The sequence below is a fragment of the Brienomyrus brachyistius genome, chromosome 22 (genome assembly GCF_023856365.1).
Source record: "Brienomyrus brachyistius isolate T26 chromosome 22, BBRACH_0.4, whole genome shotgun sequence".
Lineage (NCBI taxonomy): Eukaryota > Metazoa > Chordata > Actinopteri > Osteoglossiformes > Mormyridae > Brienomyrus > Brienomyrus brachyistius.
Window position 1 is genome coordinate 16,877,638 of NC_064554.1, and position 21,190 is coordinate 16,898,827.

At 52.3% G+C, this 21,190-nt stretch overlaps 1 protein-coding gene across 2 annotated transcripts in view; it reads right to left on the reverse strand.

The window, feature by feature from the left end:
* The window catches only part of LOC125717544 (adhesion G protein-coupled receptor L1-like), a 66,072-nt gene that overhangs the window by 28,257 nt on the left and 16,625 nt on the right, over window positions 1-21,190 (reverse strand). For both annotated transcript variants that reach the window (XM_048990598.1, XM_048990597.1), the window contains exons 3-5: window positions 12,720-12,899; window positions 7,215-7,428; window positions 6,471-6,580 (exon numbers count right to left, since the gene is read on the reverse strand). In XM_048990598.1, the coding sequence (XP_048846555.1) occupies window positions 6,471-6,580; window positions 7,215-7,428; window positions 12,720-12,789 (394 nt within the window). In that variant the 5' untranslated portion in view covers window positions 12,790-12,899. The remainder of the gene's footprint in view (window positions 1-6,470; window positions 6,581-7,214; window positions 7,429-12,719; window positions 12,900-21,190) is intronic.

Genomic DNA, 21,190 nt, shown 5'->3' on the forward strand with positions numbered 1-21,190 from the left:
AAAAAGACTTATTTTTGTACTTTTTTCTAATCATTTTCTGGTAATGTCATACATTTATTTAAAGCAGGCAGCTTTAATAGTTTAATATGCAAACATTTTATATAAATTATATGCCAGACTACAGTCCAGTCGTAATATTCATTAATTGTCATGTTCAAAATACTTAGAAGAACCACCTATATTGCGCTCAGGGTATACATCAGATGTAAATAAAGCTTTGAAATTATATATATATTTTTTTCATTTGCATATATTTGACACTTTTTAATGCTGAATTTTATGTACGTTTTGTTGTTTTTCGTGTATTATTCTTCTGAAAACATCTGAAATACGAGTAAAACCGAACACAGCAAATGCTTTCATATTTAATTGATCATTCTGCCTCTGCCTGCTTTATCATTAACACAAGGGAGCGCAGAACAGCAGTGAAAAGTAGCGTAATCACACTGTGTTTTTATCAAGTAATACAAAAGCCCGGAAGGCGAGGTGCTAACGCTTCGCAAACGCTACAGACTTCTTACTCTTAAACCCAGAATGAGAACAACGGGTCACTAAACCGGCCGACAGAGGTCCGATTGGGGCAAGCCACGCAGTTAAGGAATCTCGATTCCATACACAGACCAGAAGCCGCTGCGCCCACAGCTAATCGTAGTGCCGGGCCACCGCTAAAGGCGTGACGACCAATCAGAGGCCGGGCCAGCCTCGTCAGCTCGATTCCCTCGTTACGCCTCATCTTTTCAAGCCCCCTCAGCCCCCCTCCCCGTAACTGCCGTCGCAGGAGCGAGGCTGTCTGCTGGTGCCGCTTTTTCATGGCCAGTATTTCTCCGCTATATTCTGCTCTCGGTTTAACCAGCCAGCTACAGCTGTTCCTACCAGTGGGTCAGTCTTGAATCTGCCTGGGGGGGGGGGGGGTTGGATGGGAGGGGGGCTTAAATCTGTATACTAAATAGGGCCGCCAGCTCATCCTGGTGTCGATCCATTTCGAGGGCGACTGTGCGGTGACCAGCGCTCTATGGAAACAGATGTTTGCCCGATCCTCCCAAACCAGCCCAGGACACCTGGGGCGCGGAAATATGTCCGTCTCACGCTGAGATGGAGCGCGCCCAGGAAAGCCTCCCCTCCACCCCCTCCCTCCGTCGCCCTCCGAGGTGGGCGTGTGTGGAAATGACGGCACCGCCCCTCGTGACCGAAAATATCCGTTATTCATTACAGGTTTCATACAATTAAGGGGTGCTGCTGTGCAGTACAAGCGAGCCCCCCCATCCAGGCATGCCTACCCCCCCCCCCAAAGCAGGTGGGTGAAGGGGTGTTTTAATGGTACCACCACGACTCGAGTGATTCATTAAATCAGCCACGGCTGAAAGAATTGCGACCGCAACCATCGCATTCAGGAGTGAATCATTTTCTGATTGCACCGATTTCCAGGCAGCGTCTGATCTCCTACTAGGAAAAGCCTAGTCACGTTACCGTCGTCGGCGACGAGTTTAATCAATCCGCCCGAAAGCCAGGGCACAACAAAGACCCCGCAGGTTCCCCCTTCCCCCCCCCCCCCCCTCCCGAGCACCCGTCACTGGTGTACAGAAAGGTGACAAGCACACTAATGTTTCACGAGCGGGGAGAACAATGATTGACGTCCCGCTTTCGCTCCATCTGCCGGCCGCTCGGAGCAAATCCGGGGCGCATTCAGACCTATGAAAGGGGACAAAGAAAATGGACAGCGACGGGTAGCGATGGAGGAGGTGGGAGAGAGAAACAGAGGTCGCCATCTGCAAAGGTGTGGCGGGGAGAAGGAGAGAGAAAGACAGTAAGGCTGTTAGCAAGGAAAAGGGAGTATTAAAGATGCTCTCATCCACTCCCAGGCGGGGTGGGAGTGAGTCGGGGTCCCTCCTCCAGGATCTGCGGGCCTGATCCACTCGCTCACCTTGATGCTGGGCCCCCCTTCCCGCACTCACACATCCAAGTCCCTCTGCTCAGCGGCTTGACAAATCCAATTAATCACCGGGGTGGTAATTAGCATGGCTAGCATAGAGAGATGGGAGACCCCACCGACATCGTGCCAGGCTGACTGCGTGTGTGTGTTTGCAAAGACTGATGGTTTCTTCTCCTTTTCCCCTCTTCCATCCCTCTACATTACAGTACGACTGAGGCAGTTTGTAAACATGCCGCGGAAGTCGCTTTATCTGCGATGTTTATTATATCCCGCGTCCCGTCGTAAGGTGAAGCGCAGGGTGAAGGACAGCGACTCACAAGCTCTACCGTGTCCTTCCATTTCTCACCAGTCCAAGCTCTGCTCCGCGCACCGCCGCACCCGCAAAACACGGCTTTCCTGCCCGACACCAAGCGCCCAATTCCTGCGCTCCTGGCCCTGTGAAATTGGTTTCCCGGTTATCTCCGAAAACGCAAGAGACGGGGACCCACGTCTTAGATGCAAGCATTTCAAACGAACGAATTCAGGTTAAAACGAACTAAAGCTGGAGATCTTTACGCTAAAATACCCTGTTTGTTTCTGTTCCTAATCTCCCAGTCACAGGTAAATACCGCATCCCCTCCTTTGGGTAAGTGTCAGTCTTTCACTCTGGAAACGCCATGCTTACTATCTTTGCTGACTTTCCTTGTACCCAATAAATTTTTTAGAAACGCTTTACATCTGTGAAATACATACAAGAACCTGGTCGCATTCCAACTATTTCAATTAATTTCCATCTAGGCCTACAAGGTCACGTAAAACTTAATTACTTGAAAATAAATAACGTACACACGTAGCAAACCACATATCGTTCGCGTTAAAATTAACTTAAATATTAGGCCATGTCCGATCCATTTGTTCGCGGAATATATTGGCCTATACATGCAACGCACAATATAAAAGCCGAATTTGTTTTCGTGCTACCAGGTAACACGGACTACCAAATTTGCTTTAAGATATTGATCCTGATAATTAATTTTCCTTTTAACGCCAAAAGAATGTGGGTGCGGTGCGGCGGCGCGACAGAGCGCGCCCACGATATTCATTTGTCCCGCGGTAACAAAAAAGCGGCAGCGGAAATTCCTCTTTAATGCCTAAATTATAGGTACATTTACGGACTAAAGTAATGATTTAATAAAGAATTATTTATAAGTGGATTACGAGATAGAGCAATAATTTTAAAACCTAATATAAATAATGGATCGCTTACGATTCTACCTTTTTTTCTAAATGGAAGGTGGGTTTTTCTTTCTTTAGGTTGGTAATCATATTTCATTGGGGGAAAAACACAGTTTTGCACCGGCACTGTAATAGCTATAACTCAATATAAAAGCACTTTAGTTTTTTAAAACGCCATGATAAGAACGTGAATATGCAAGCTGTGGTGTTTTATTTTCTGGATGGAATAACAATTCTGGAAAAAAAAACATAGGGTTCATCAGCTATTGCATTAGTCGTTGTATAATACAATTTTTCTCCTCTGTGTTCACAGCTGGCAATGCAACAGGGCTCTGCTACCTGAAACGATTTATTGTCTGTAAGGACAATCCGCCTTAAGCAGTAATTAAATCATCCGCACCGCAAGGAAAAGGGAAAAGTCAATGATATTGGCGAATGATAACCTTAATGTTTGACAACTGTCAAGTGAGCGATGTGACTAATGAAACAAATCGCCAGTTTTAGTTTTTACTTTTCATTCTGAGTAACTCATTTAGGCTTACGAGTTTGAAACACACTTTAAAATCTCCTGAAAAGGTAGTGGCTGTTATTTAAACGCTTTGACTCGGGGCTTTTTAAAATCTCGCTATTGTTTTTTTCCCCCTTGGCTTTGGGCTGTTCCAGACGGCGCGATAAACTCGGGAACGAGCCCAAACCCGGCAGTCTTTGAGACCGCGCACACCGGTGGCTGTTTAGCGTTATTTCCATCTGTCACTCTAGAAATAAAAGAAAGAAAAAAAAAACCAAGGAATCAAACAAGCAAGTACGTTTCATTAAATACTCCAGATGAAGTGTGGTAACAACAAGGCGACGGAGACGGGGCAGTATGCGAGCGTTTAGTTGCGCGAAATTTAATTAATGTGGAGAAATCTCCGGGGAGGCCAAGCCGGGGCCACCCACTCCACTCCATCTCTGTAATTAAACTCCGATGAGCTGTCTCTCTCACACCATTTAGTTTTGGGACCAGGCTTTCTGCATATGCTCCTAATTGAGTCTGGTTTCTATTTATCCCGCTCTCTCCCCCCCCCCCCCGTTCCAAAGTAGATGCGGGGAAAAGCTGGCCGCCCCGGGCGGATCCCCGAGGGAGCGCCGGCGGACCCAGAGCGGGGTAATTGGCTCGATCTGCCGTTCCAGCCCGGGAGGACTTTTCATCACGAAAGAATCGGGCCCCGTTTTTCCTGTCCGAGCAATCCTTCAAACGCAGCAGCTCAGCTATAGCGTGAGAAGAACTGGCAACTCAGCAGCTATTTTTACTTATTATAAATTTATATGTTTGGCCCCCAGGAAGGCGAGAAGGGGCGGCAGGGGGGGCATACATATATAAAATAAGTGAGCTAGGGTTCCTGTGATGAGTAGCCGCGAGATACCGTGTGAAATAAAACATGGAGTTAAGCATCTGGTTTGAGTCGAGCGTCAAACTCGCTGCTCGCTTGAAAGGATCTATTGACTAGTCGCGGCTTTTCCGATGTGACTGTCGGCGGAGCGATCCGATGAATCGGGCCCCCCGTGGGAGCGACGCCGCACTGGCTGGCGCAGACGTACCCTGCAGAACACGTATGCGCAGGAAGCGCCCCCACCCCCCGCCTCCGGCGCCGCCCTAACACGCGGCTATGAACACCGTCCTCGACATCACACGCTATGCATCTAAATGACGCCACCTGCTTTCCGGAGAGAAACAGTGAAGGGGGGAGGGGGTGCATGGCCTGGGTTCCTCCATTATGTCCACCCCTGTGCGGGGGGGGGGGGGGGGGGGGGGGGGAATTAGGGGGTCAGGTATGATAACCAACTTCAAACAGATGAAGATGTGTGTGTGTGTTTGGTTCCTCCAGTAACCTACAAAAAGGAAGAGGAGGTAAAATGACTGGCAGAGCGAGATAATGACAGAAGGTATAACGATTTAGAGCGAAACAGTGATTTACGGAGCGAGAGAGACGGAGTGAGATGGAGTGAGAGGGAGACAAAGAGACGCAGCAGAGCTGAGGCAGAGGAGAGAGAGAGAGATGCCTGGTCTCCCTTATTATTAGTGCTAATGAAGGAGGTAAAGGGTGGTGGAGAAGAGTGGAAGGCTGGGGATGAGCAGAGGAGAGGAGGGAAAAAAGAGAGAGAGAATGAGGACGGTTATTGCGTAAGACGTTGAGGATCATCTTGGCACCTTCTAGAAGAAAAAGAGCTGTAAAATTGATTCAGTCCTCCAGGACACTCGTCCAGACTCCCAGCCATTTCAGCTACAGTATATGCCGCTCCCTCCCCAGCCTTCCTGTTTGACATCCCCCCCCCCATCCACACCACCCTGTCTCCCTCTCAGCCCCTCCCTCCACCCATGTCGGAGGGCTGTTCGGGTCCCGTGGGGGGAGACGGCTGCACAGTGAGGGGATTAATGTACGCCATGAAGGGGTTGGGGGGGGGAGTTGGCTGATAGGAGATTTTCACGCAGGGTGGGGCTCTCGTGTCACGAGAGTGCCTCTGCCATGTCGCCTCCTGCATGCCGGGGCGCATCTGTGCGTGCGGGCGTCATGCTCTGTGGATCAAGGGCCCGTGTGCGTGCCTATTCCAGCATGTTCCGCCTGGCCTGTGTGTGGGGCGGAGAGCCCACCCTCCCGCTCCGGAGCCGAGAATCGGTGTTGCCATGGGGATATTAAAATGCACATGACTTTGGGTCATTTCCACTAAAATAAGCAGTGTGCTGTTTGTGTTAACATGGACCCCATGATCTGTTTCACTCTCAGAAGCCCTGACTGCCCAATTTACATTTTCATGGGAGGCGGAGGCTTTTGGTTTTTGGTACTAGATAAATCTGCGGTTGCACTGAGCATGCTCAGTAGAGTTGGGGTTGTCTGTGGGGGTTTGGGTGGAGAGGAGATCACCTCCCCCCCCCCGCCCCCCGGCCAAGCAGCTGTTTTTCACTATGCTTTTGAAACAGAGCATCTACCACCCCCAGCCCCCCAGCCCCAAGCGTGAAAACCTCCCTCGGCTCCTACAGCGCCTCACTGTGGATGGAGGAAAAAGAGCGGTTTAGCAGCATCCGTGAGACTGCAGGTCAGCCCGTCCTGCCCTGTGTGAGTGTGTGCGTGCGAGAGGAAGACGTGGGGGGAAGAAGCAGTGCGGGGGTGGGGGGGCAGGGGGGGGGGGTGTCCTTGCGTGTGTGTGTGTGGCACCAGGGTGACTGCGAGTGTCTGTCAGCTGGTTGTTGAAAGCTGGGGGTCAGGTGAGGAGAAGGAGACAGATGAAGGGGTGAAGAGGAAGAGGAGGGACAGTGAGGAAGGGCGCGGGCTGCGCAGGTACTCACTGTAGGGAACACACTCGTACTGGATCTCCAGGTACTTGTAGGTTCCGGGGCAGGGGTCGGGGAAGACGTCGGAGCCGGCCACCACCACACACTGCGTGCGGTTGTTACACCTGAGAGATGGAGGGAGAGAGAGAGAGGAAGAGGGGCGGGGTTATGTCACACGGAGGCCGGTGCGGGGAGCGTGTGCTGACGTCAGCCCGCGTCCTTATTGGTCTGCCCTTGGAGGTGTCAGCGGGAAGGGACTCAGAATACCAGCCAGGGACGGCGTCTGCGGCAGGAAACATCACCCCCTCGCTCTCCCTGAACCTCTCACCTCCTCTTCACCTCTTCATTCTCCTCCACGCCCCAGACTTTACTCTCTCCCCCCGCCGGCTCCGCTTCCGCCCTCCGTTTCTCACCCTACGGTTCCCTTTCTCTGCCTCCCACCCATCCCTCCATCCCTCCACCCCCGAGTGACATGCGACTCCTGTTAATGGAGGACTGACACGCAGCTCTGAGTCAGTGATAAACACACAGAAATTAAATGCAGGCTATAAAACACCCCATAAAACGGTACCATGCTTTAGCACTGGGCTCATACACACGCATATACCAGCAGTCACCCACCCCCTCCTCCTCTGGAACAAATGGGCGGAACCACCACTACGGGTGGGACCATTGTGTGCTGTCAATCACTGACTCAACTCTCAACCCATTGGCTGGTTTAACAAACCTAGCTCCCTATGATTGGTGTAACCAACGAACCTCTGTGACATTATCTTGAAGGCGTCGGGCAGGTAGCACTGCACGTTCTCCATCTGGAAGGGGTCGGCGTCGCAGATCTTGTCGTCGGTGCGGCCGTAGTTGGCCGTCTCGATCATGATGACATCGCTGCCCGGGCATCGTAGCTCGATGGGGTAGCCCTCGCAGGCCAGCTCCCTCCGCAGGAGGCCAAAGGGCATCGCGGAGCGGCTCAGGGCTGCCGGGAGATAACGGGAGGTGCTGATTGGCTGAATGGCATGGAGTATGGTAATATATTCCCACTTTGGAAACGGCCACTCTGTACTATCCACTGTAAAACTGAGAATACGCCTCTGCTTACGAAAGTCAAACATGTAGGAGAAGCAGGCTGAGGCACCTAACGTCAGGCCCTTTGAACATTGCCCCCCCCCTCATGTTTGTCCAAGCAGGGGTTGCACCCCGCTGGCTATTCTGAACGGCACTGCCCCCTAACCCGCCTGCAGAAACCTTTTGGTCTGTATGGTGCCATCGGCCATGAGGTGCCACCAACGACTACAGAGGAGCAGGGAAGGGCTCACAGGTTACACCAACCCTGATCATGAAGCAGAGAGCAGGCGACTGATGCTGTCTGTGGGCCTGAGAGTCACTGCGCGTCACTGATACCGTCCATGGGGCTGAGAGTCACTGTGTGTCACTGATACCATCCATGGGGCCAAGAGTCGCTGTGTGTCAGTGATGCTGTACGTGGTCCCGAGAGTCACTGCGCGTCACTGATACCGTCCATGGGGCTGAGAGTCACTGCGCGTCACTGATACCGTCCATGGGGCTGAGAGTCACTGCGCGTCACTGATACCGTCCATGGAGCCGAGAGTCACTATGTGTCACTCATACCGTCCATGGGGCTGAGAGTCACTGTGTGTCACTGATGCTGTATGTGGTCCTGATAGAAATATTCTTCATTACAGACATTGTCCGTGGTCCTGAGAGGCACTGTGGGTCACTGACGCTGTCCTTGGTCCTGAGAGTCACTGTGGGTCACTGACGCTGTCCATGGTCCTGAGAGTCACTGTGGGTCACTGACGCTGTCCATGGTCCTGAGAGTCACTGTGCATCACTGACGCTGTCCATGGTTCTGAGAGAGACATTCTGCGTTATTGACGCTGTCCATGGTACTGAAATGCTGCGCACATTGTGCTGGATAGAAGGATGTTTCCAGGACAAAATTAACGGGGTAACGGGGCAGTTACATCAAAAAGCAGCATTTGGAGTCGCTGTGCCCATTACCCATGATCATCACAGCCACATGGGGGCGACACACACACAGACACACGTGCGTTGCTCAAAGCCCACGACAGCGGGCAGACAGCAACGCAGCGAGGCTCGCCGGCACCTCCCGGCTCCCCCGCAGTGCCGACGCGCAGCTCGTACGGCAGCTTGCTAATTAAATCATTAAACAGTGGGAAAACGTAAAAAAAAAAACAGAAAACGAGAGGCAGCCGACAGCAGGTGCCCGGCGCAATCCCTGCACGCTGGCGGTGGCCATTTCCGCGGCGATGGGCCTGCTGGCGGCCAACTGATCCCGTGACGGCCGTTTGGACCCCCGCCGACAAGCAGTTGGTCCCCCCGTCGTCTGTCAGGCGACGCCCACCTGCCTGCCCATGCTTGGTAACACCCCCGCCCCCATAGCTGATTTGCCTCCGAGCATCCGGGGCGATGCCTAGGCCTGAGCCTCTTCCGAAAACGAGGGATACATGCAGAGAGGGCCGACCCATCTTCCCTGCGAGGAAAACTTCCCGACAAAGCAGCCAGTCAGCGAGAGCCGCCTGTCTGACAGAACTGGCCCAGCTGACTCTCCGCTGTCTCCCAGCGCATCCCGATGACGGTTCACCACGCAAAGTGGGGACCGTGCTTCCTACACGGGATGATTCTGCTTGACACACAGGGGGGGCTGCGTTTGAAGACAGGAAGCTGCCGTCAGTCTCCCCCCCCCCCTCAGTGACGCGGGAATGGCAATGAACCCGAGTCCATGGCGGAAACGCACGGCTGTTTAGCCAACGCACGAGGGACAGAGAAGGGGAAAAAGAGAAAAAAGGAAGGGATTGTAGAAGAAAAGGGCCAGAGACGGAGGAGAGGACAGAGGCAGGGTTGTCACGGGGACGAGCGCAGCCATGGCGATCTGTGGCCACAGCCCGGGCGGAGTCGCGTCCTGCTGACTCACACGCACATGGAGACAGACACGTGTGGAAGCCACACGGAACACGACGCGGATTTACACACACAGACACAACGGGCCACACGAATGGAAAGTGCAGGCTTCACAGACACGCTTGCATGCACAGGTGTACGCACAGGCAGGTGCAGTGCGCACACACACATGCAGACGCACAGAGGCCGGCTTCAAAGCCTGGCGTGAGAGCGCACTGTGCCGTCCCCTCGCGATGGGTGCTCAAAGCACCTCCATTAACCTTTCCGCACATTCGCACCCCGGCCCGGCCTGCTGCTCTCGGCCCGAGAGCTTTGAAGTGAACACAGAGATGGAGTGGTGGGGAGGGTCACCCGATGGTGGCGGGGGGCACGGAGTGAGGGGGTGGAGAAGTAGACGGGTGAGGAGTAGAGAGAGTGGGAGAAGGAAGAGAAGGCAATGGGGGGGAGGTAGTCAGGGGAGGTAAGGCGGTGGGAGGGGACAGTACAAGGTGACTGACAGAGGCACAGAGGTGGGGGGGGACAGTACAAGGTGACTGACAGAGGCACAGAGGTGGGGGGGACAGTACAAGGTGACTGACAGAGGCACAGAGGTGGGGGGGAGGCAGCCACCGGCATCCTGTTAAGCCAGGATCACACCCAGACCTACATCATTCTGACAGCAGCACACACTGAAATGGCATATAGCGTGTGTGTGGATTAGGTCTATATTACCCTCTGGGGGGGGGACCCTGCAGAAAATAAAAGGGATAAAACCCCCACATCGATCCCCAGTTTATGCCTGCCGTCTAACATCTGTTTTCACAAGAATTAAAAAATAAAATATTATTTACTTTAATTAACAAATGCACCTTGCTTCAGAACCAAATTGTTTGTTTTCTGTGACAAAACTAATTGAAAATACTGTACAGAATTAGTTACAAATTATTTCTGTGCCCGTTTTAATTACGTCTTACCCCCCCCCCCCCCCCCCCCCCGAAATTCAGAACAAATCCGTACATTTGTGTAATGGATTTATTCATCATTAACCTCCAACATTAATTACTGAATCCAACAATCCAATTATCCAAATAGTCCCCCCCTCCCTTATCACAATGCTGCGCACAGGAAGGATATTAATCATATTTTTTTTGAAAAGTAAATATGATTAAAAAAAGTAGCTCCAAGGACATGGAGGAGAAGAGAGGAGAGAGGATGGCATTAATAAGCAGGCGCTCTCCGCCCTCAGAAACCCATGTCTCCCCCTGCCTCCCCGGAGGTGTTATTGCATGCGCTGGCATTTACCAAACCCCATTCCCACCTTCCGCCCATCCTGGGCTTAATTGTCCTGGTTAATTTTTTTAAAAAATATCCACGATACCAAACCTGTGACCCCCCAAGCTGGGTCTGCCTGTGATCTACACACAAGACCTTCCCTACCTCTCCATTATATTTTACCTTCTTATACTTTATATTAATGATACTTCTGCTGTTTATCATCTTCCCCTTACTATTCCCGTGTACCTCAGAATATCGCTGGGGAATCACAGATGTTGACTTTCATGAAAACTTCTTACAATGACAATAAAGCCAGAGTCTATCAGGAAAACGTAGAGCAGAAGCCTGCTCCAAATTAAAGGTACCTTCCAAATACGCCCCCCCCTCCCCCACATTACTCCACAGTATTATTTATTCAGCATTACACGCACCCTGCAATTATAGCACATTATTACAAATTACAGTTTAATCTTCTTATCCCCGTCCACCAACTCTATGCAATTTCCCCGGGGTCCTCTAGGGGTCAGCCATCCCAGATCGGTGACGCCTGTTCCCGGCTCGCACCAAGCGCCCACGCACAAATCACGGCCCCGGCGACGTGCACGGCGGGTCCGTATTTCTGGAACTACCAGTTTAAAATAAGTAAATAAAGCAGTGGATAAAGCAGAGGGTAAGTAAACGGTGAATAATCGCGGCCTGACTGCAGCTTCTTCCCGGATCGGTGGGCTTTTACGCCGGACAGCTGGGGACACAGTCGCAAGCTGGCTACTTTCACAGCCCCCCCACATTCTTTTTTCAAGTCATCCAGCCCCACCTCACCGCTACAGGAGTGTAGCACACCGGGAGGCTACGAACATATAACTCAAAAAGTTAAATATAAAACAGAGTGCGATGTTCATATTTGAAGTGCTTACAGGACAGAGCAGACCTGCTCTCTCTGCCCCGTTCCTGTCTCACGTACAGATTCGGCTCTAAATCAGCTTTGCTTGCAAAAAGCCGGTGCTCATTTCCCCGGAAAATACAGCAAATAAATTAAAACAGCTAACAAATGCAACGCATAAAAAGACAAAGAACTAAATGACAGAGGACTCTGAGTTCTCTCTTTCTCTTCATCTCTCTCTTCGTCTCTCTCTCTTTCTCCTTGTCTGTTCCTGTCTCCCTCATCATCCCTGTTTCTCTTTATTTCTCTCAAGTTCTTTCAAGTTTGAGTTCCCAACCCCCCCCCCCCCCCCCCCCCCCCACCTATCTCCAGTGTGCGGCTGGCTGCCAGTGAGTCAGCGAGCACAGCAGATGGCGGACGTGAGGTCCAGTGTTGGCATCGCCCCTCCCTCGGGGCTGCCACAGCCTCCCAAGCAGGTCACCTGCCACTGGGATAGACCCCATCACTGGCACACACACACACACACACACACAGACACACAGACACAGATTCACAGACACACACAGATTCACACACACACACACACAGATTCAGATACACACACACAGATTCACACACACACACAGACTCACAGACACACACACAGATTCAGAGACACACACACAGATTCACAGAAACACACACACAGATTCACATGCACAGATTCACACACACACACACACACAGATTCAAACACACACACAGATTCACACACACACAGATTCACACACACACACACAGATTCAAACACACACACAGATTCACACACACACAGATTCACAGACACACACACAGATTCACAGACACACACACACACAGATTCACAGACACACACACAGATTCACAGACACACACACATATTCACAGACGCAATCCCACGCCGGCGCACAAATGGAGCCCTGAAAATCCATTTCTCATTCACAGACGCATCCCCTACATGCCGGAGAAGGTGACACTTCTGAGACACTCCCATAAACACCCGGATACAAACACGGAATCCCCGCATGCATCCGGGGCGGTACCCGCTTCCTCAGTCTCTTTTTTGCTCCATTGCTCCTTTTACCTCCTACTTCCGTGACATATTTCTTAATTTTTTTGGAGGAATTCAAAACGGATGTGGAGAACGACGAACCCAACATTGCAGTACCAACCTTGAGCAGAGGGGGCGATGTTGCCAAGCGTGACAGCGCACGTGCAGAGGATCCAAATGGGCAGGGCCATGCTCGTGGCGCTGGGTCGGGGTGCAGGCGTGGTCGGCTGTCTCGGCTGGGCGGGGCCCGGGATTTGGGAGCTCCTCCCCCTTCCCGCTTAATCCCTCTCTCTGGCAGACCCTGGAAAGAGGAAAAGATTGGACAGAGGGAGGTGTTCATTGAGTAGGGGCAGTGAGGAGTGTATCCTATCAGAGAGCATCAGGATGGAGGAGGCGCCTAGCTCCCCCTGCAGGTCTGTTCGGTAACGCACGTGCGACGGCACCGCCTGCTGCAGCACCTGAAGATCCGACCGAGCCACTCAGAGAGTCTGATCTTCTCAGCAGAGGACTCTCAGGGAATTCCCCGCGTGTATATCCACCGCAGTCCTAACAAACCGGTGGAATTAAAAGTGGCCTCGACTGACAAAGGCTGTGAGTTTCCAAGCAACAGAACTACATTTGGATTGGTGGCTGGGGGAGGGGGGGGGGGTTCACGCTTAGAGAATCTGTAATGCGCTGTGTCAGTGGGACCCTTAAGCTGCTATGCGTGTGCAGGGTGGGGGGACAGGGGGGGGGGGGGTTGCTCAGCAGGCAGTGGTGACTCAGAACCTCCCAGCCAAGGGCTCACACACCTAATTTGCCTAATTAAATACACCGCGAGCTGGAGGCCTGACCACCGCCCAGCCAAACACTGTCAGAAGCCGCTCTCATCTTCAAACGGCCTCCCCGGTCTCACCCGGGGGCTCGGAAGCATCGGAACAATGGAATCCCCGTCTCACCGGAGGCGGGCAGGTGTCGGTGTGTGTGTGCGCGACTCTGTGTCTCTGTGTGTATATGTGTGTGTGTGTGCGCGCGTCGCTGAATTCAGGTGGGAGGAAAGGCCACGGAATTAAACTGCTCTCTCTGTTAGAAAAAATACACCAGGGCAAGGTGGAACTCGCGTGCCTTAGAATACATACATATATTATCAGCACAAGCGTACTCCCCAGCCGCAAAGCATGGGACTCGGTCACTCGACGTCTACATTTCTCTTAGCGGCTGATCTAGCTCTGTCGCACCATTGCCCTTAGTTAAGATGGCGAAGATGCGCATGGCTGCCCTTAGTTATGATGGCAGCCTCAAAACAAAACGAAGACTTCCCTCTTCCGACGCCCGGTGATACTGCTTCTTTGGGCCCCTGGAGTCCACTTCCTCCTCCTGACCTTCAGTGATATTTATCATTCTCCCGTTGGGGCCCCACCTGCCTCAGAGCTACCCAGGGGCCACAGACACAGTGTGTGTGTGTGTGTGTGTTGACTGAGAACCTCTCATTTACTTCCTCTTCCTTTGTCGGGCTTTCTAATCCTGGAGGGCAGGGCAAGAGCCCTAGCTGGTGCCCACACACGCAGCAACACCCACGCATGTACAATCCCACGCGGTCATGCATGCACTCGCTCTCTCATTTATAATTCTAAACACCTCCAGCCCTGAGGCCTCTCCAAACCTACCCCTGCCTCTCCTTTGTCTTCTTCGTGACATGCCTGTGTACAAGTAAACTGCACCCCCCCCCCCCCACCCCGTATCTGCCTTCGCTTTTGGGGAAAAAAAAATAAAAGACAAGAGGGTTACGTTTAAGAACTCCTGCGCAATCTCCCCACCTCTGACCTTCGACCCCCGGCCCTCGGCGGGGCAATCTCCGCTTCTGCAATTACAGAAATGGCTGATTGCCACATTCTGCATGGAGGCTGGAGTGGGGAGATAAGAGGGGTGGAGATACCGTAGTGTGTGGGGGTGGGGGGGGATACACAGTGAGTGAGTGGGAGAGGGAGAGAAAGAGAGAGAGAGAGACGGCAAGACAGCAGAAGTCAGCCTGAGAATTAAAATGGCTTTTATCTCTCGTTCCACTTTCTGTCCGCTCCATCTGCACCTTGATCTCCAGTTAGTGCCTTAGTTATGCCCCCATCTCACAGCTGTCTCCTTATTGTCCTGATTATTGCGATTCTTATCTGAAACTCTGCTTTAACTGAGTCCTGGGGTTTTTTTTCCGCAAATGTCCCCCACCCTCTCTAAGTGAATACCAGTGCCAGTCGAAGCCCTTCTGCCTTCACCACCAGCCCACCCCCCCCTCCCTTTGTCCTACACAAAGTGAAACTGACTTGCCAAGTTGACGCCCCCCCCCCGACCCCCGAGGATGGTGCCCTGGGCAGTTGCCTGTGCTGCCTATTGGGCTGACCGGCTTTGTCAAACATTCTGCTTTTGTTTGGCACGAAATGCCCCCTCCCCCCATCCTTCTACAGCTTTGAGTAAAAGTGCCACGATACCCACTGATACCGAAGCAAGCTCATCCTGGTGAATCCACATTATCGCTGGGTAACTGTATTGAAGTCTCATGTTATTCACTCCTACACCAGGAACCAGAGGTAAATGTACTGATTTTGCATTAAATGTGTTAAAATGCACTGCGGCTGTGACTGGGCTTGCAGTGAAATTTATGCAGTGACAGAACCCTCATTGCTTGTTTGTTTGTCATTATTCTCTCCCTGGAAGTCGGACTGCCAACGCACAGGGCCGACAGCCGGTTATAAAATCTTTAAAACCTCCCGTGAAAACAAAGGACAGCGATCGATCCGCTCTCGGCGACAGGCTATTAATCAACAATCAGTTATTTACTTTTTAAAATTATTAAGTGCGGAGCGATTCATTCCGGGTTTGTTCGCTCCATTGGCTTACAAGTACTTAGGAAAACGATCATGGGTAATTCGCAAAGAAAAACGCACAGCTGAAGAGCAGGAATTTTGGGGTGGGGGGGGGGGCGGGGGGGTGGCCTCGCAGCCCCAGCGAGTGACTGGGAGCGTGTGACTGGCACCAGCCCACCCTTGCTCTCTAACAGTCCTGCCAGATCCTGACAGATTCATCTTCATTATGAGGGGAGACAAGCTGAGCTGTGTGTGTTTTTATCAATCTCCATTAATCTCTGGGCTCAATCAGGCCTCGGTATCGGCCTCCACACACATACCCCCATCTCGCCTTCCCAGGACATATAATCGGTGATGCAGGTACAGCGAGAGATGCTAAATTCTTAACACGTGTCGGAAACACGGGCAAGGGGGGGGAGGCGTGATTCACAGGAATATGCTTTGGCGCTACCTACTTCAGAAACAGGCGCATATGCCTGGTGACGTGCCCATACCGACACGCTGCTTCACTCACGTTCGGACTCATTTAAACGGTGGCCGCAAATCTAAAGGCTGATTTATTCTTCTGCGTAGAATCTGAGCCGCAGGTAGCTATGTACGCGACGTCGTAGCCTGACGCCGGTAGCTACGTCTGGGGAGACGTGTGTCCGGCTACGGTTTAGGGCTGCCGGACGCAGAAGCATAAATTAGCCTTAAGTTGCGCGAGCTCCACTCCCGGTCCGCCGCGCTCATCAGAGATCCTCCCGTATCTACTTTCAGTTTGTTTATCATCAAAGCCGCTGGCCGATATTCTGGTACAGAAAACACCTCCTGCAGGCCAACCTCGCCGCCCCCCTTTCCAAAAAAAGAACTCAGAGGACCGAAAAAGCAAAAAAAGGAGGCGACAGCCCGCAATGCCTGGCCGAAGGTTTTCCACACGTCAGCCTTCACCTATTTTTCTCTCTATCACCCCCCTCGCTATCCCCGCACCCCCCCCCCCCCCCCCCAACACACACATCACAAGGGCGGGTGGCATCGGATAAATAATTAAGGGGCGTCGAGTCGAAGCAGCATCATCAGCCAATGAGGGGCCCCAATAGATTCTTGGGGGGGGTTGCGGCCCACCAATCACGGAGGAGCTCACATCTTCGGCGGGCGGGGTGAACCGATTGGCTCATTCACAGTCGGCACTGATCTCATCTGAAGCTGGAGTGAATTATTTACACTGTGGGTTAGAGTGTGCGAAGTTACTCCACTTGCTCTGCCCGCCCCCCCCACACTCCACAAACACCACCCCCCCCCAGCCACACTCCCAAAAGAACCCAGCAGTACTTACCCCCCCCCCCCACTAACACTTACAGAACCATTTCTCCAGAGGTTGTGCAATTATGTTTTTTCTGACATCATTGAACCCCCCCCTCACCCCCCCCCACACACACAAAAACACACACTTTGCTGACCTGCACGACCCCCCCCCCCACGCCCAACACCCATACGATTAATGGATAAAGTATCCTCTCAGAGGATCCTCTTGGCCTGAGAACCCACCCCCCTCAGCTAGGCCTGGCCTCCAGGCTTGGTGAAGCAGATCAATTTCCCCCCACCTCTGTCGGCCAGAGTGGGGGTGGGGGGCTGGGAATACGCTTAAGATCATTTACAGCATGCATACAGTATGCAACACGACTTGTAATCCATTATAACCCTGCCAGGCTTGTCCTCCCCCACCCAGTCCACCCCATCCTCACTTACAGTACACCACACATCCCAGACCAGTTCCAGTTGCTGTGTCAGCTCCGGAACCCCGCCAGCCCGCTGGGTCCTCTCCCAGACAGCCCTGGGGTCCTTCACCTCCCACTGTGACATGGCCTATAGATGTCCGTGAAGTGCCCGTGTGCTTTTCATCACCTCTCTTCAGGTTTTTGGGCCACCTATCCTCCCCAGAGAGCAGCAGCTTCCCCACTCCTTATATACTAATGCAAGCAACCGCAGATTCGAGTCCCGGGGGAGGGCACCCCCTGCTGCACGGCACTGAAACGTGCAACCCGAATCACTGCAAAAAAAAACATCAGGCTATAGAAAGCGAGTGGAGCTTTGGATAATAAGCATCGGCTAATGCTATCGAGAAATTCAAATTTTAACATATCAAAGGACTCCATTCGACTACAGAAACTGGTCAGGACAGGCTTAGGAAGAGGAGCCCTCAGGGTCTGAGGGACAGCAATCCACGCTGTGATATGTCAACTCCGGAGAGAGGGCCACTGAACTCGCTTACGCAAGAGCTGACGTAGTCGGCAAACTCCAGACCAAATGCAAGTCTTACACGTTTTGCCAGAAGCGTCGTAATGAATGTTCGGACAGACTCCACTGAGGCACGGAACCCTCTATTTCTGACGCCCATGTTTCCCCAGGGAAACAAATGAGTGCAATGCAGCATGATTTTCCAGTAAAGGACAAACAAGGCTCTTGTCTTGCAGTCAGCATTTCTGTCAGTTTTCATTTTTTCCCTGCACTGTCTACAGATCAACCTCGTCTTTCTCAAAATCAGTGCAGAGCGAAGCTGCGGTGTTGTGGTGGGGGATGGGCTTGGGGAGGGGAGTGGAACATTACCCAGATGGTATGACTTCCATACAGGGCACAAAAATAAAAGTGTGTAATGGGCAGACCAGCAGCACAGTGCAGCTGATACACAGGCGAGCAGCAAATCCATGGAAATGCAATAACTCTCAGTCTCTCCAGGGGGCAGCACTTTATGGCAAAGAAACACCACAGTGTAGCTTAACTTGTGCAGGACCAGGCCAGGAAAACACCGCTAACACGATTCCAAGGGATATTTTAATTTGATGCTAATTAAATTTTTAATGTTTAAAATTTTTCATTCTATTCTAATTAATTTCCTACCCAAAATGACAATCATATTAATATTAATATTATAATAATAGTTATTGTTAATAATAGTGCTATTGTTTTTACCCAGAACCAAATCGGAATCTCCGGGTGCCGATGGAACCCTGAGCATTATGACATCACAACCAAGTCAGGTGACCAGCTCCAGGCTGACAGACGCCTGTCCTGATTGTGACCAGGGTTGGCTCCAGTAATGAGTCAGCATCCCGCTGGCCTGGGCCGCCTACCCCCCCCCAACCAACCCCCGCCCCCACCCTATAAAAACCCTTGCATATTGACTTTAGAACCTCCTTAACAATGCTTATGGCTCTCTTAAATCAAAGTGTGCTGCCTTAACACGATCCCAACAGCCATTCCTCATGCCAGTATTGGTTTAGAGACTGTCTAAATCCCTTTCTCTTTTCTTGTTCCCACATGCACACAAACATACTCAGTCACTCCTAGCATTTGGCAGAGGACAGAGACCACATGCGCACACACACACACACACAGGGCTTTTGGGTAGGTCCACCATGTTGCCAATCCAGCATGCTTTGAGGTAATGGCAATCCCAAATTCACCCCGCATGCCCTCCAAATCCGCATCCCAATCGTGCAGGGGAGCAGCTGTCCACGCCATTTTACAGACACGCATTCAGGGCTGCTGCTGAGTAGCTCTTCGTGCTCATATATACATACCACAGTCCCTGGCCTGCTGATATAGCCTCTGTCCTTAGACTGAGTGCATCATTTAACCTACAAAACAGAGCCCCTGGGCTATATGCAAAGCCTGCAGCTCACACAGTTAGCCTGTAGCCAGCACCGAAAACATCCCCAGCGCCTCACAGAGGCCGGTGAAATGAAAGCGAATCCGTTGCATCTATTCCCATTTGCACAATAAAGGGGCCGCTGTCATCTCCCGGACAGGCGCAGAGAAACGTCTCCCGGCGCTTTTGGAATCTTCCGCGAAGGCGCGGCGGATCGGCAGAGCGGCAGCCGGAACGCTGCTCTCGAGGCGACAGAGAGGAGGAATTTACAGCAGATCTGGGGAGGCGATGGCAAGGGGACACGGGCAACCGATGGCGGAGCCGCACAGCATAGGCGCGTATCTGTGTGCCGTTTGCGTGTGCATGCCCCACGCATCCCGGGATCAGATCCAGGGTGGAAATGCGAGGGACGCATCACCATTCGTGGCTCAGCACTGCGACTCCTTAGGGCTGTTTTCCATAAAGGGCCCCTCAGCCCACTTACCCTCGGTCTTCCGCAGCCCTCTCTCAGGAAACACTCAGGAAAGCGTTTCTGTGCCCCCCGCAGAAGGATTAGAATGCGGTAAATCTACAACCAAGGCTCCGCCCATACATGCAGCATGCGGCTTTTCACATGACCCCCGGGGCTCCCTCTTTCAGCACATGAAATATGCACAGGCGGTGATATACAGGACTGCCCCCCGCCCCCCCTCCACCCAGTTGAGATGAAGTGGGCCGTGTTGGCTGGGATCGGAGACCGGTATGAGCTGCAGCCATCCTGCCCCCCACCCCGTGCCCCCATGTGGTTGCACCTTGCGGCAGGGGAGCTAGCAACTCAAGGATGGGGGGGGGGGGGGCACCTTTGAGGCCAGCAGGATTCCACAGCACTTAGAGGGGGGCGTGTGAGGAAGCGTGAACTAGTGGGGAGGGGGGGGGCACAGGGTAAAGGAGAGAGTGATAAAATGGAGCCTAAAAAATGAAAGGAAGAATAAAATGTGTGAAACACTAACATCAGAAAGGAAAACTAATGGAAAAAAAACATCTGGAGGACAGAATGGAAGGTGAACTGAGAACCTGACCAGTAGGGGGCAGTAATGCTTTAATGACTCATCTTCCCGTTAATACCGAAACGCTAATGGGCCACTCGTGTCCCAGCATGCCGATAATTCTCCAGACAAAACTCCTGTCCCCAGAGTGTCAGGTCACCACCACTAAAGGACAGGGAGGGAACCACTCCTCCACCGCAGTCTGACCACCCGTCCTCAGAGGTGCCGTATCACCTAACAGGAAAGTGATCACATGACCTGGGACTGACCCCCCCCCCCCCCACCCCACCCCCAATACGGGTAGGGGATCGTAAAAGCCGGATCACATGACATGCAGGAGCTCACATGGCTTGGGAAGGAGGCCACTGTCTGGAGAAAACCCAATAGTCAGTTAAAGCGAGGGGATTCGGAGGTCAGGGTGGAGAACAAGGTGTCGCTCTAGAGCTTTCTAGAGGTTTACCACAGGCGACCTGAGCTTGTCCTCGACCTAGGCCATCTCAAGGAGCTCTCTGAAAGGCTTGTTTATGGCCGAGCAGATCGACCGGTTTGTTAATTATAATTAAGACTGGCGGAGGCTCTCCGGAGCCTGATTTTAAAAGTTAATCTGTTTTTAATTCCCTTGTCCTAAATCCATTCAGCATTTCTCTCTGAAATTTCCCCCAACTCGCCGGTGATTCCGTGCAAGAATGTGGGGAATCTGGACCACTCACACATCAATAATGTTAATCATTTCAAACAGGGGCCTGCCTTAATTATCACCAATTAACAGGCAAATCCATGCCTCCGGGAAGAAGCGTGTGAGACGCCCCCCAGCCAGCAAGCTCACCGCGTTGACCCACAGAAGGACACGACACTCGTGTGTCCGTCTGGCTCTCCATCACTCCCACCTTACCATCCACGACGGCCTGCAAACGTCATGCTGCACATGCACGATTCACAAGCGTGTGTTGAATGCGACTGCAGACTCCCAGGCATGTGCGTGAACCAACGCTGATTTGGCATGACTGGTTGCCAGTCAGGAGGTGTCCGGCGCCCCCACATGGTGACTGCATGACTGGGCTCTCTCACCATTGACCCTTAACCTCGCGTCTCCATATGCATAAGA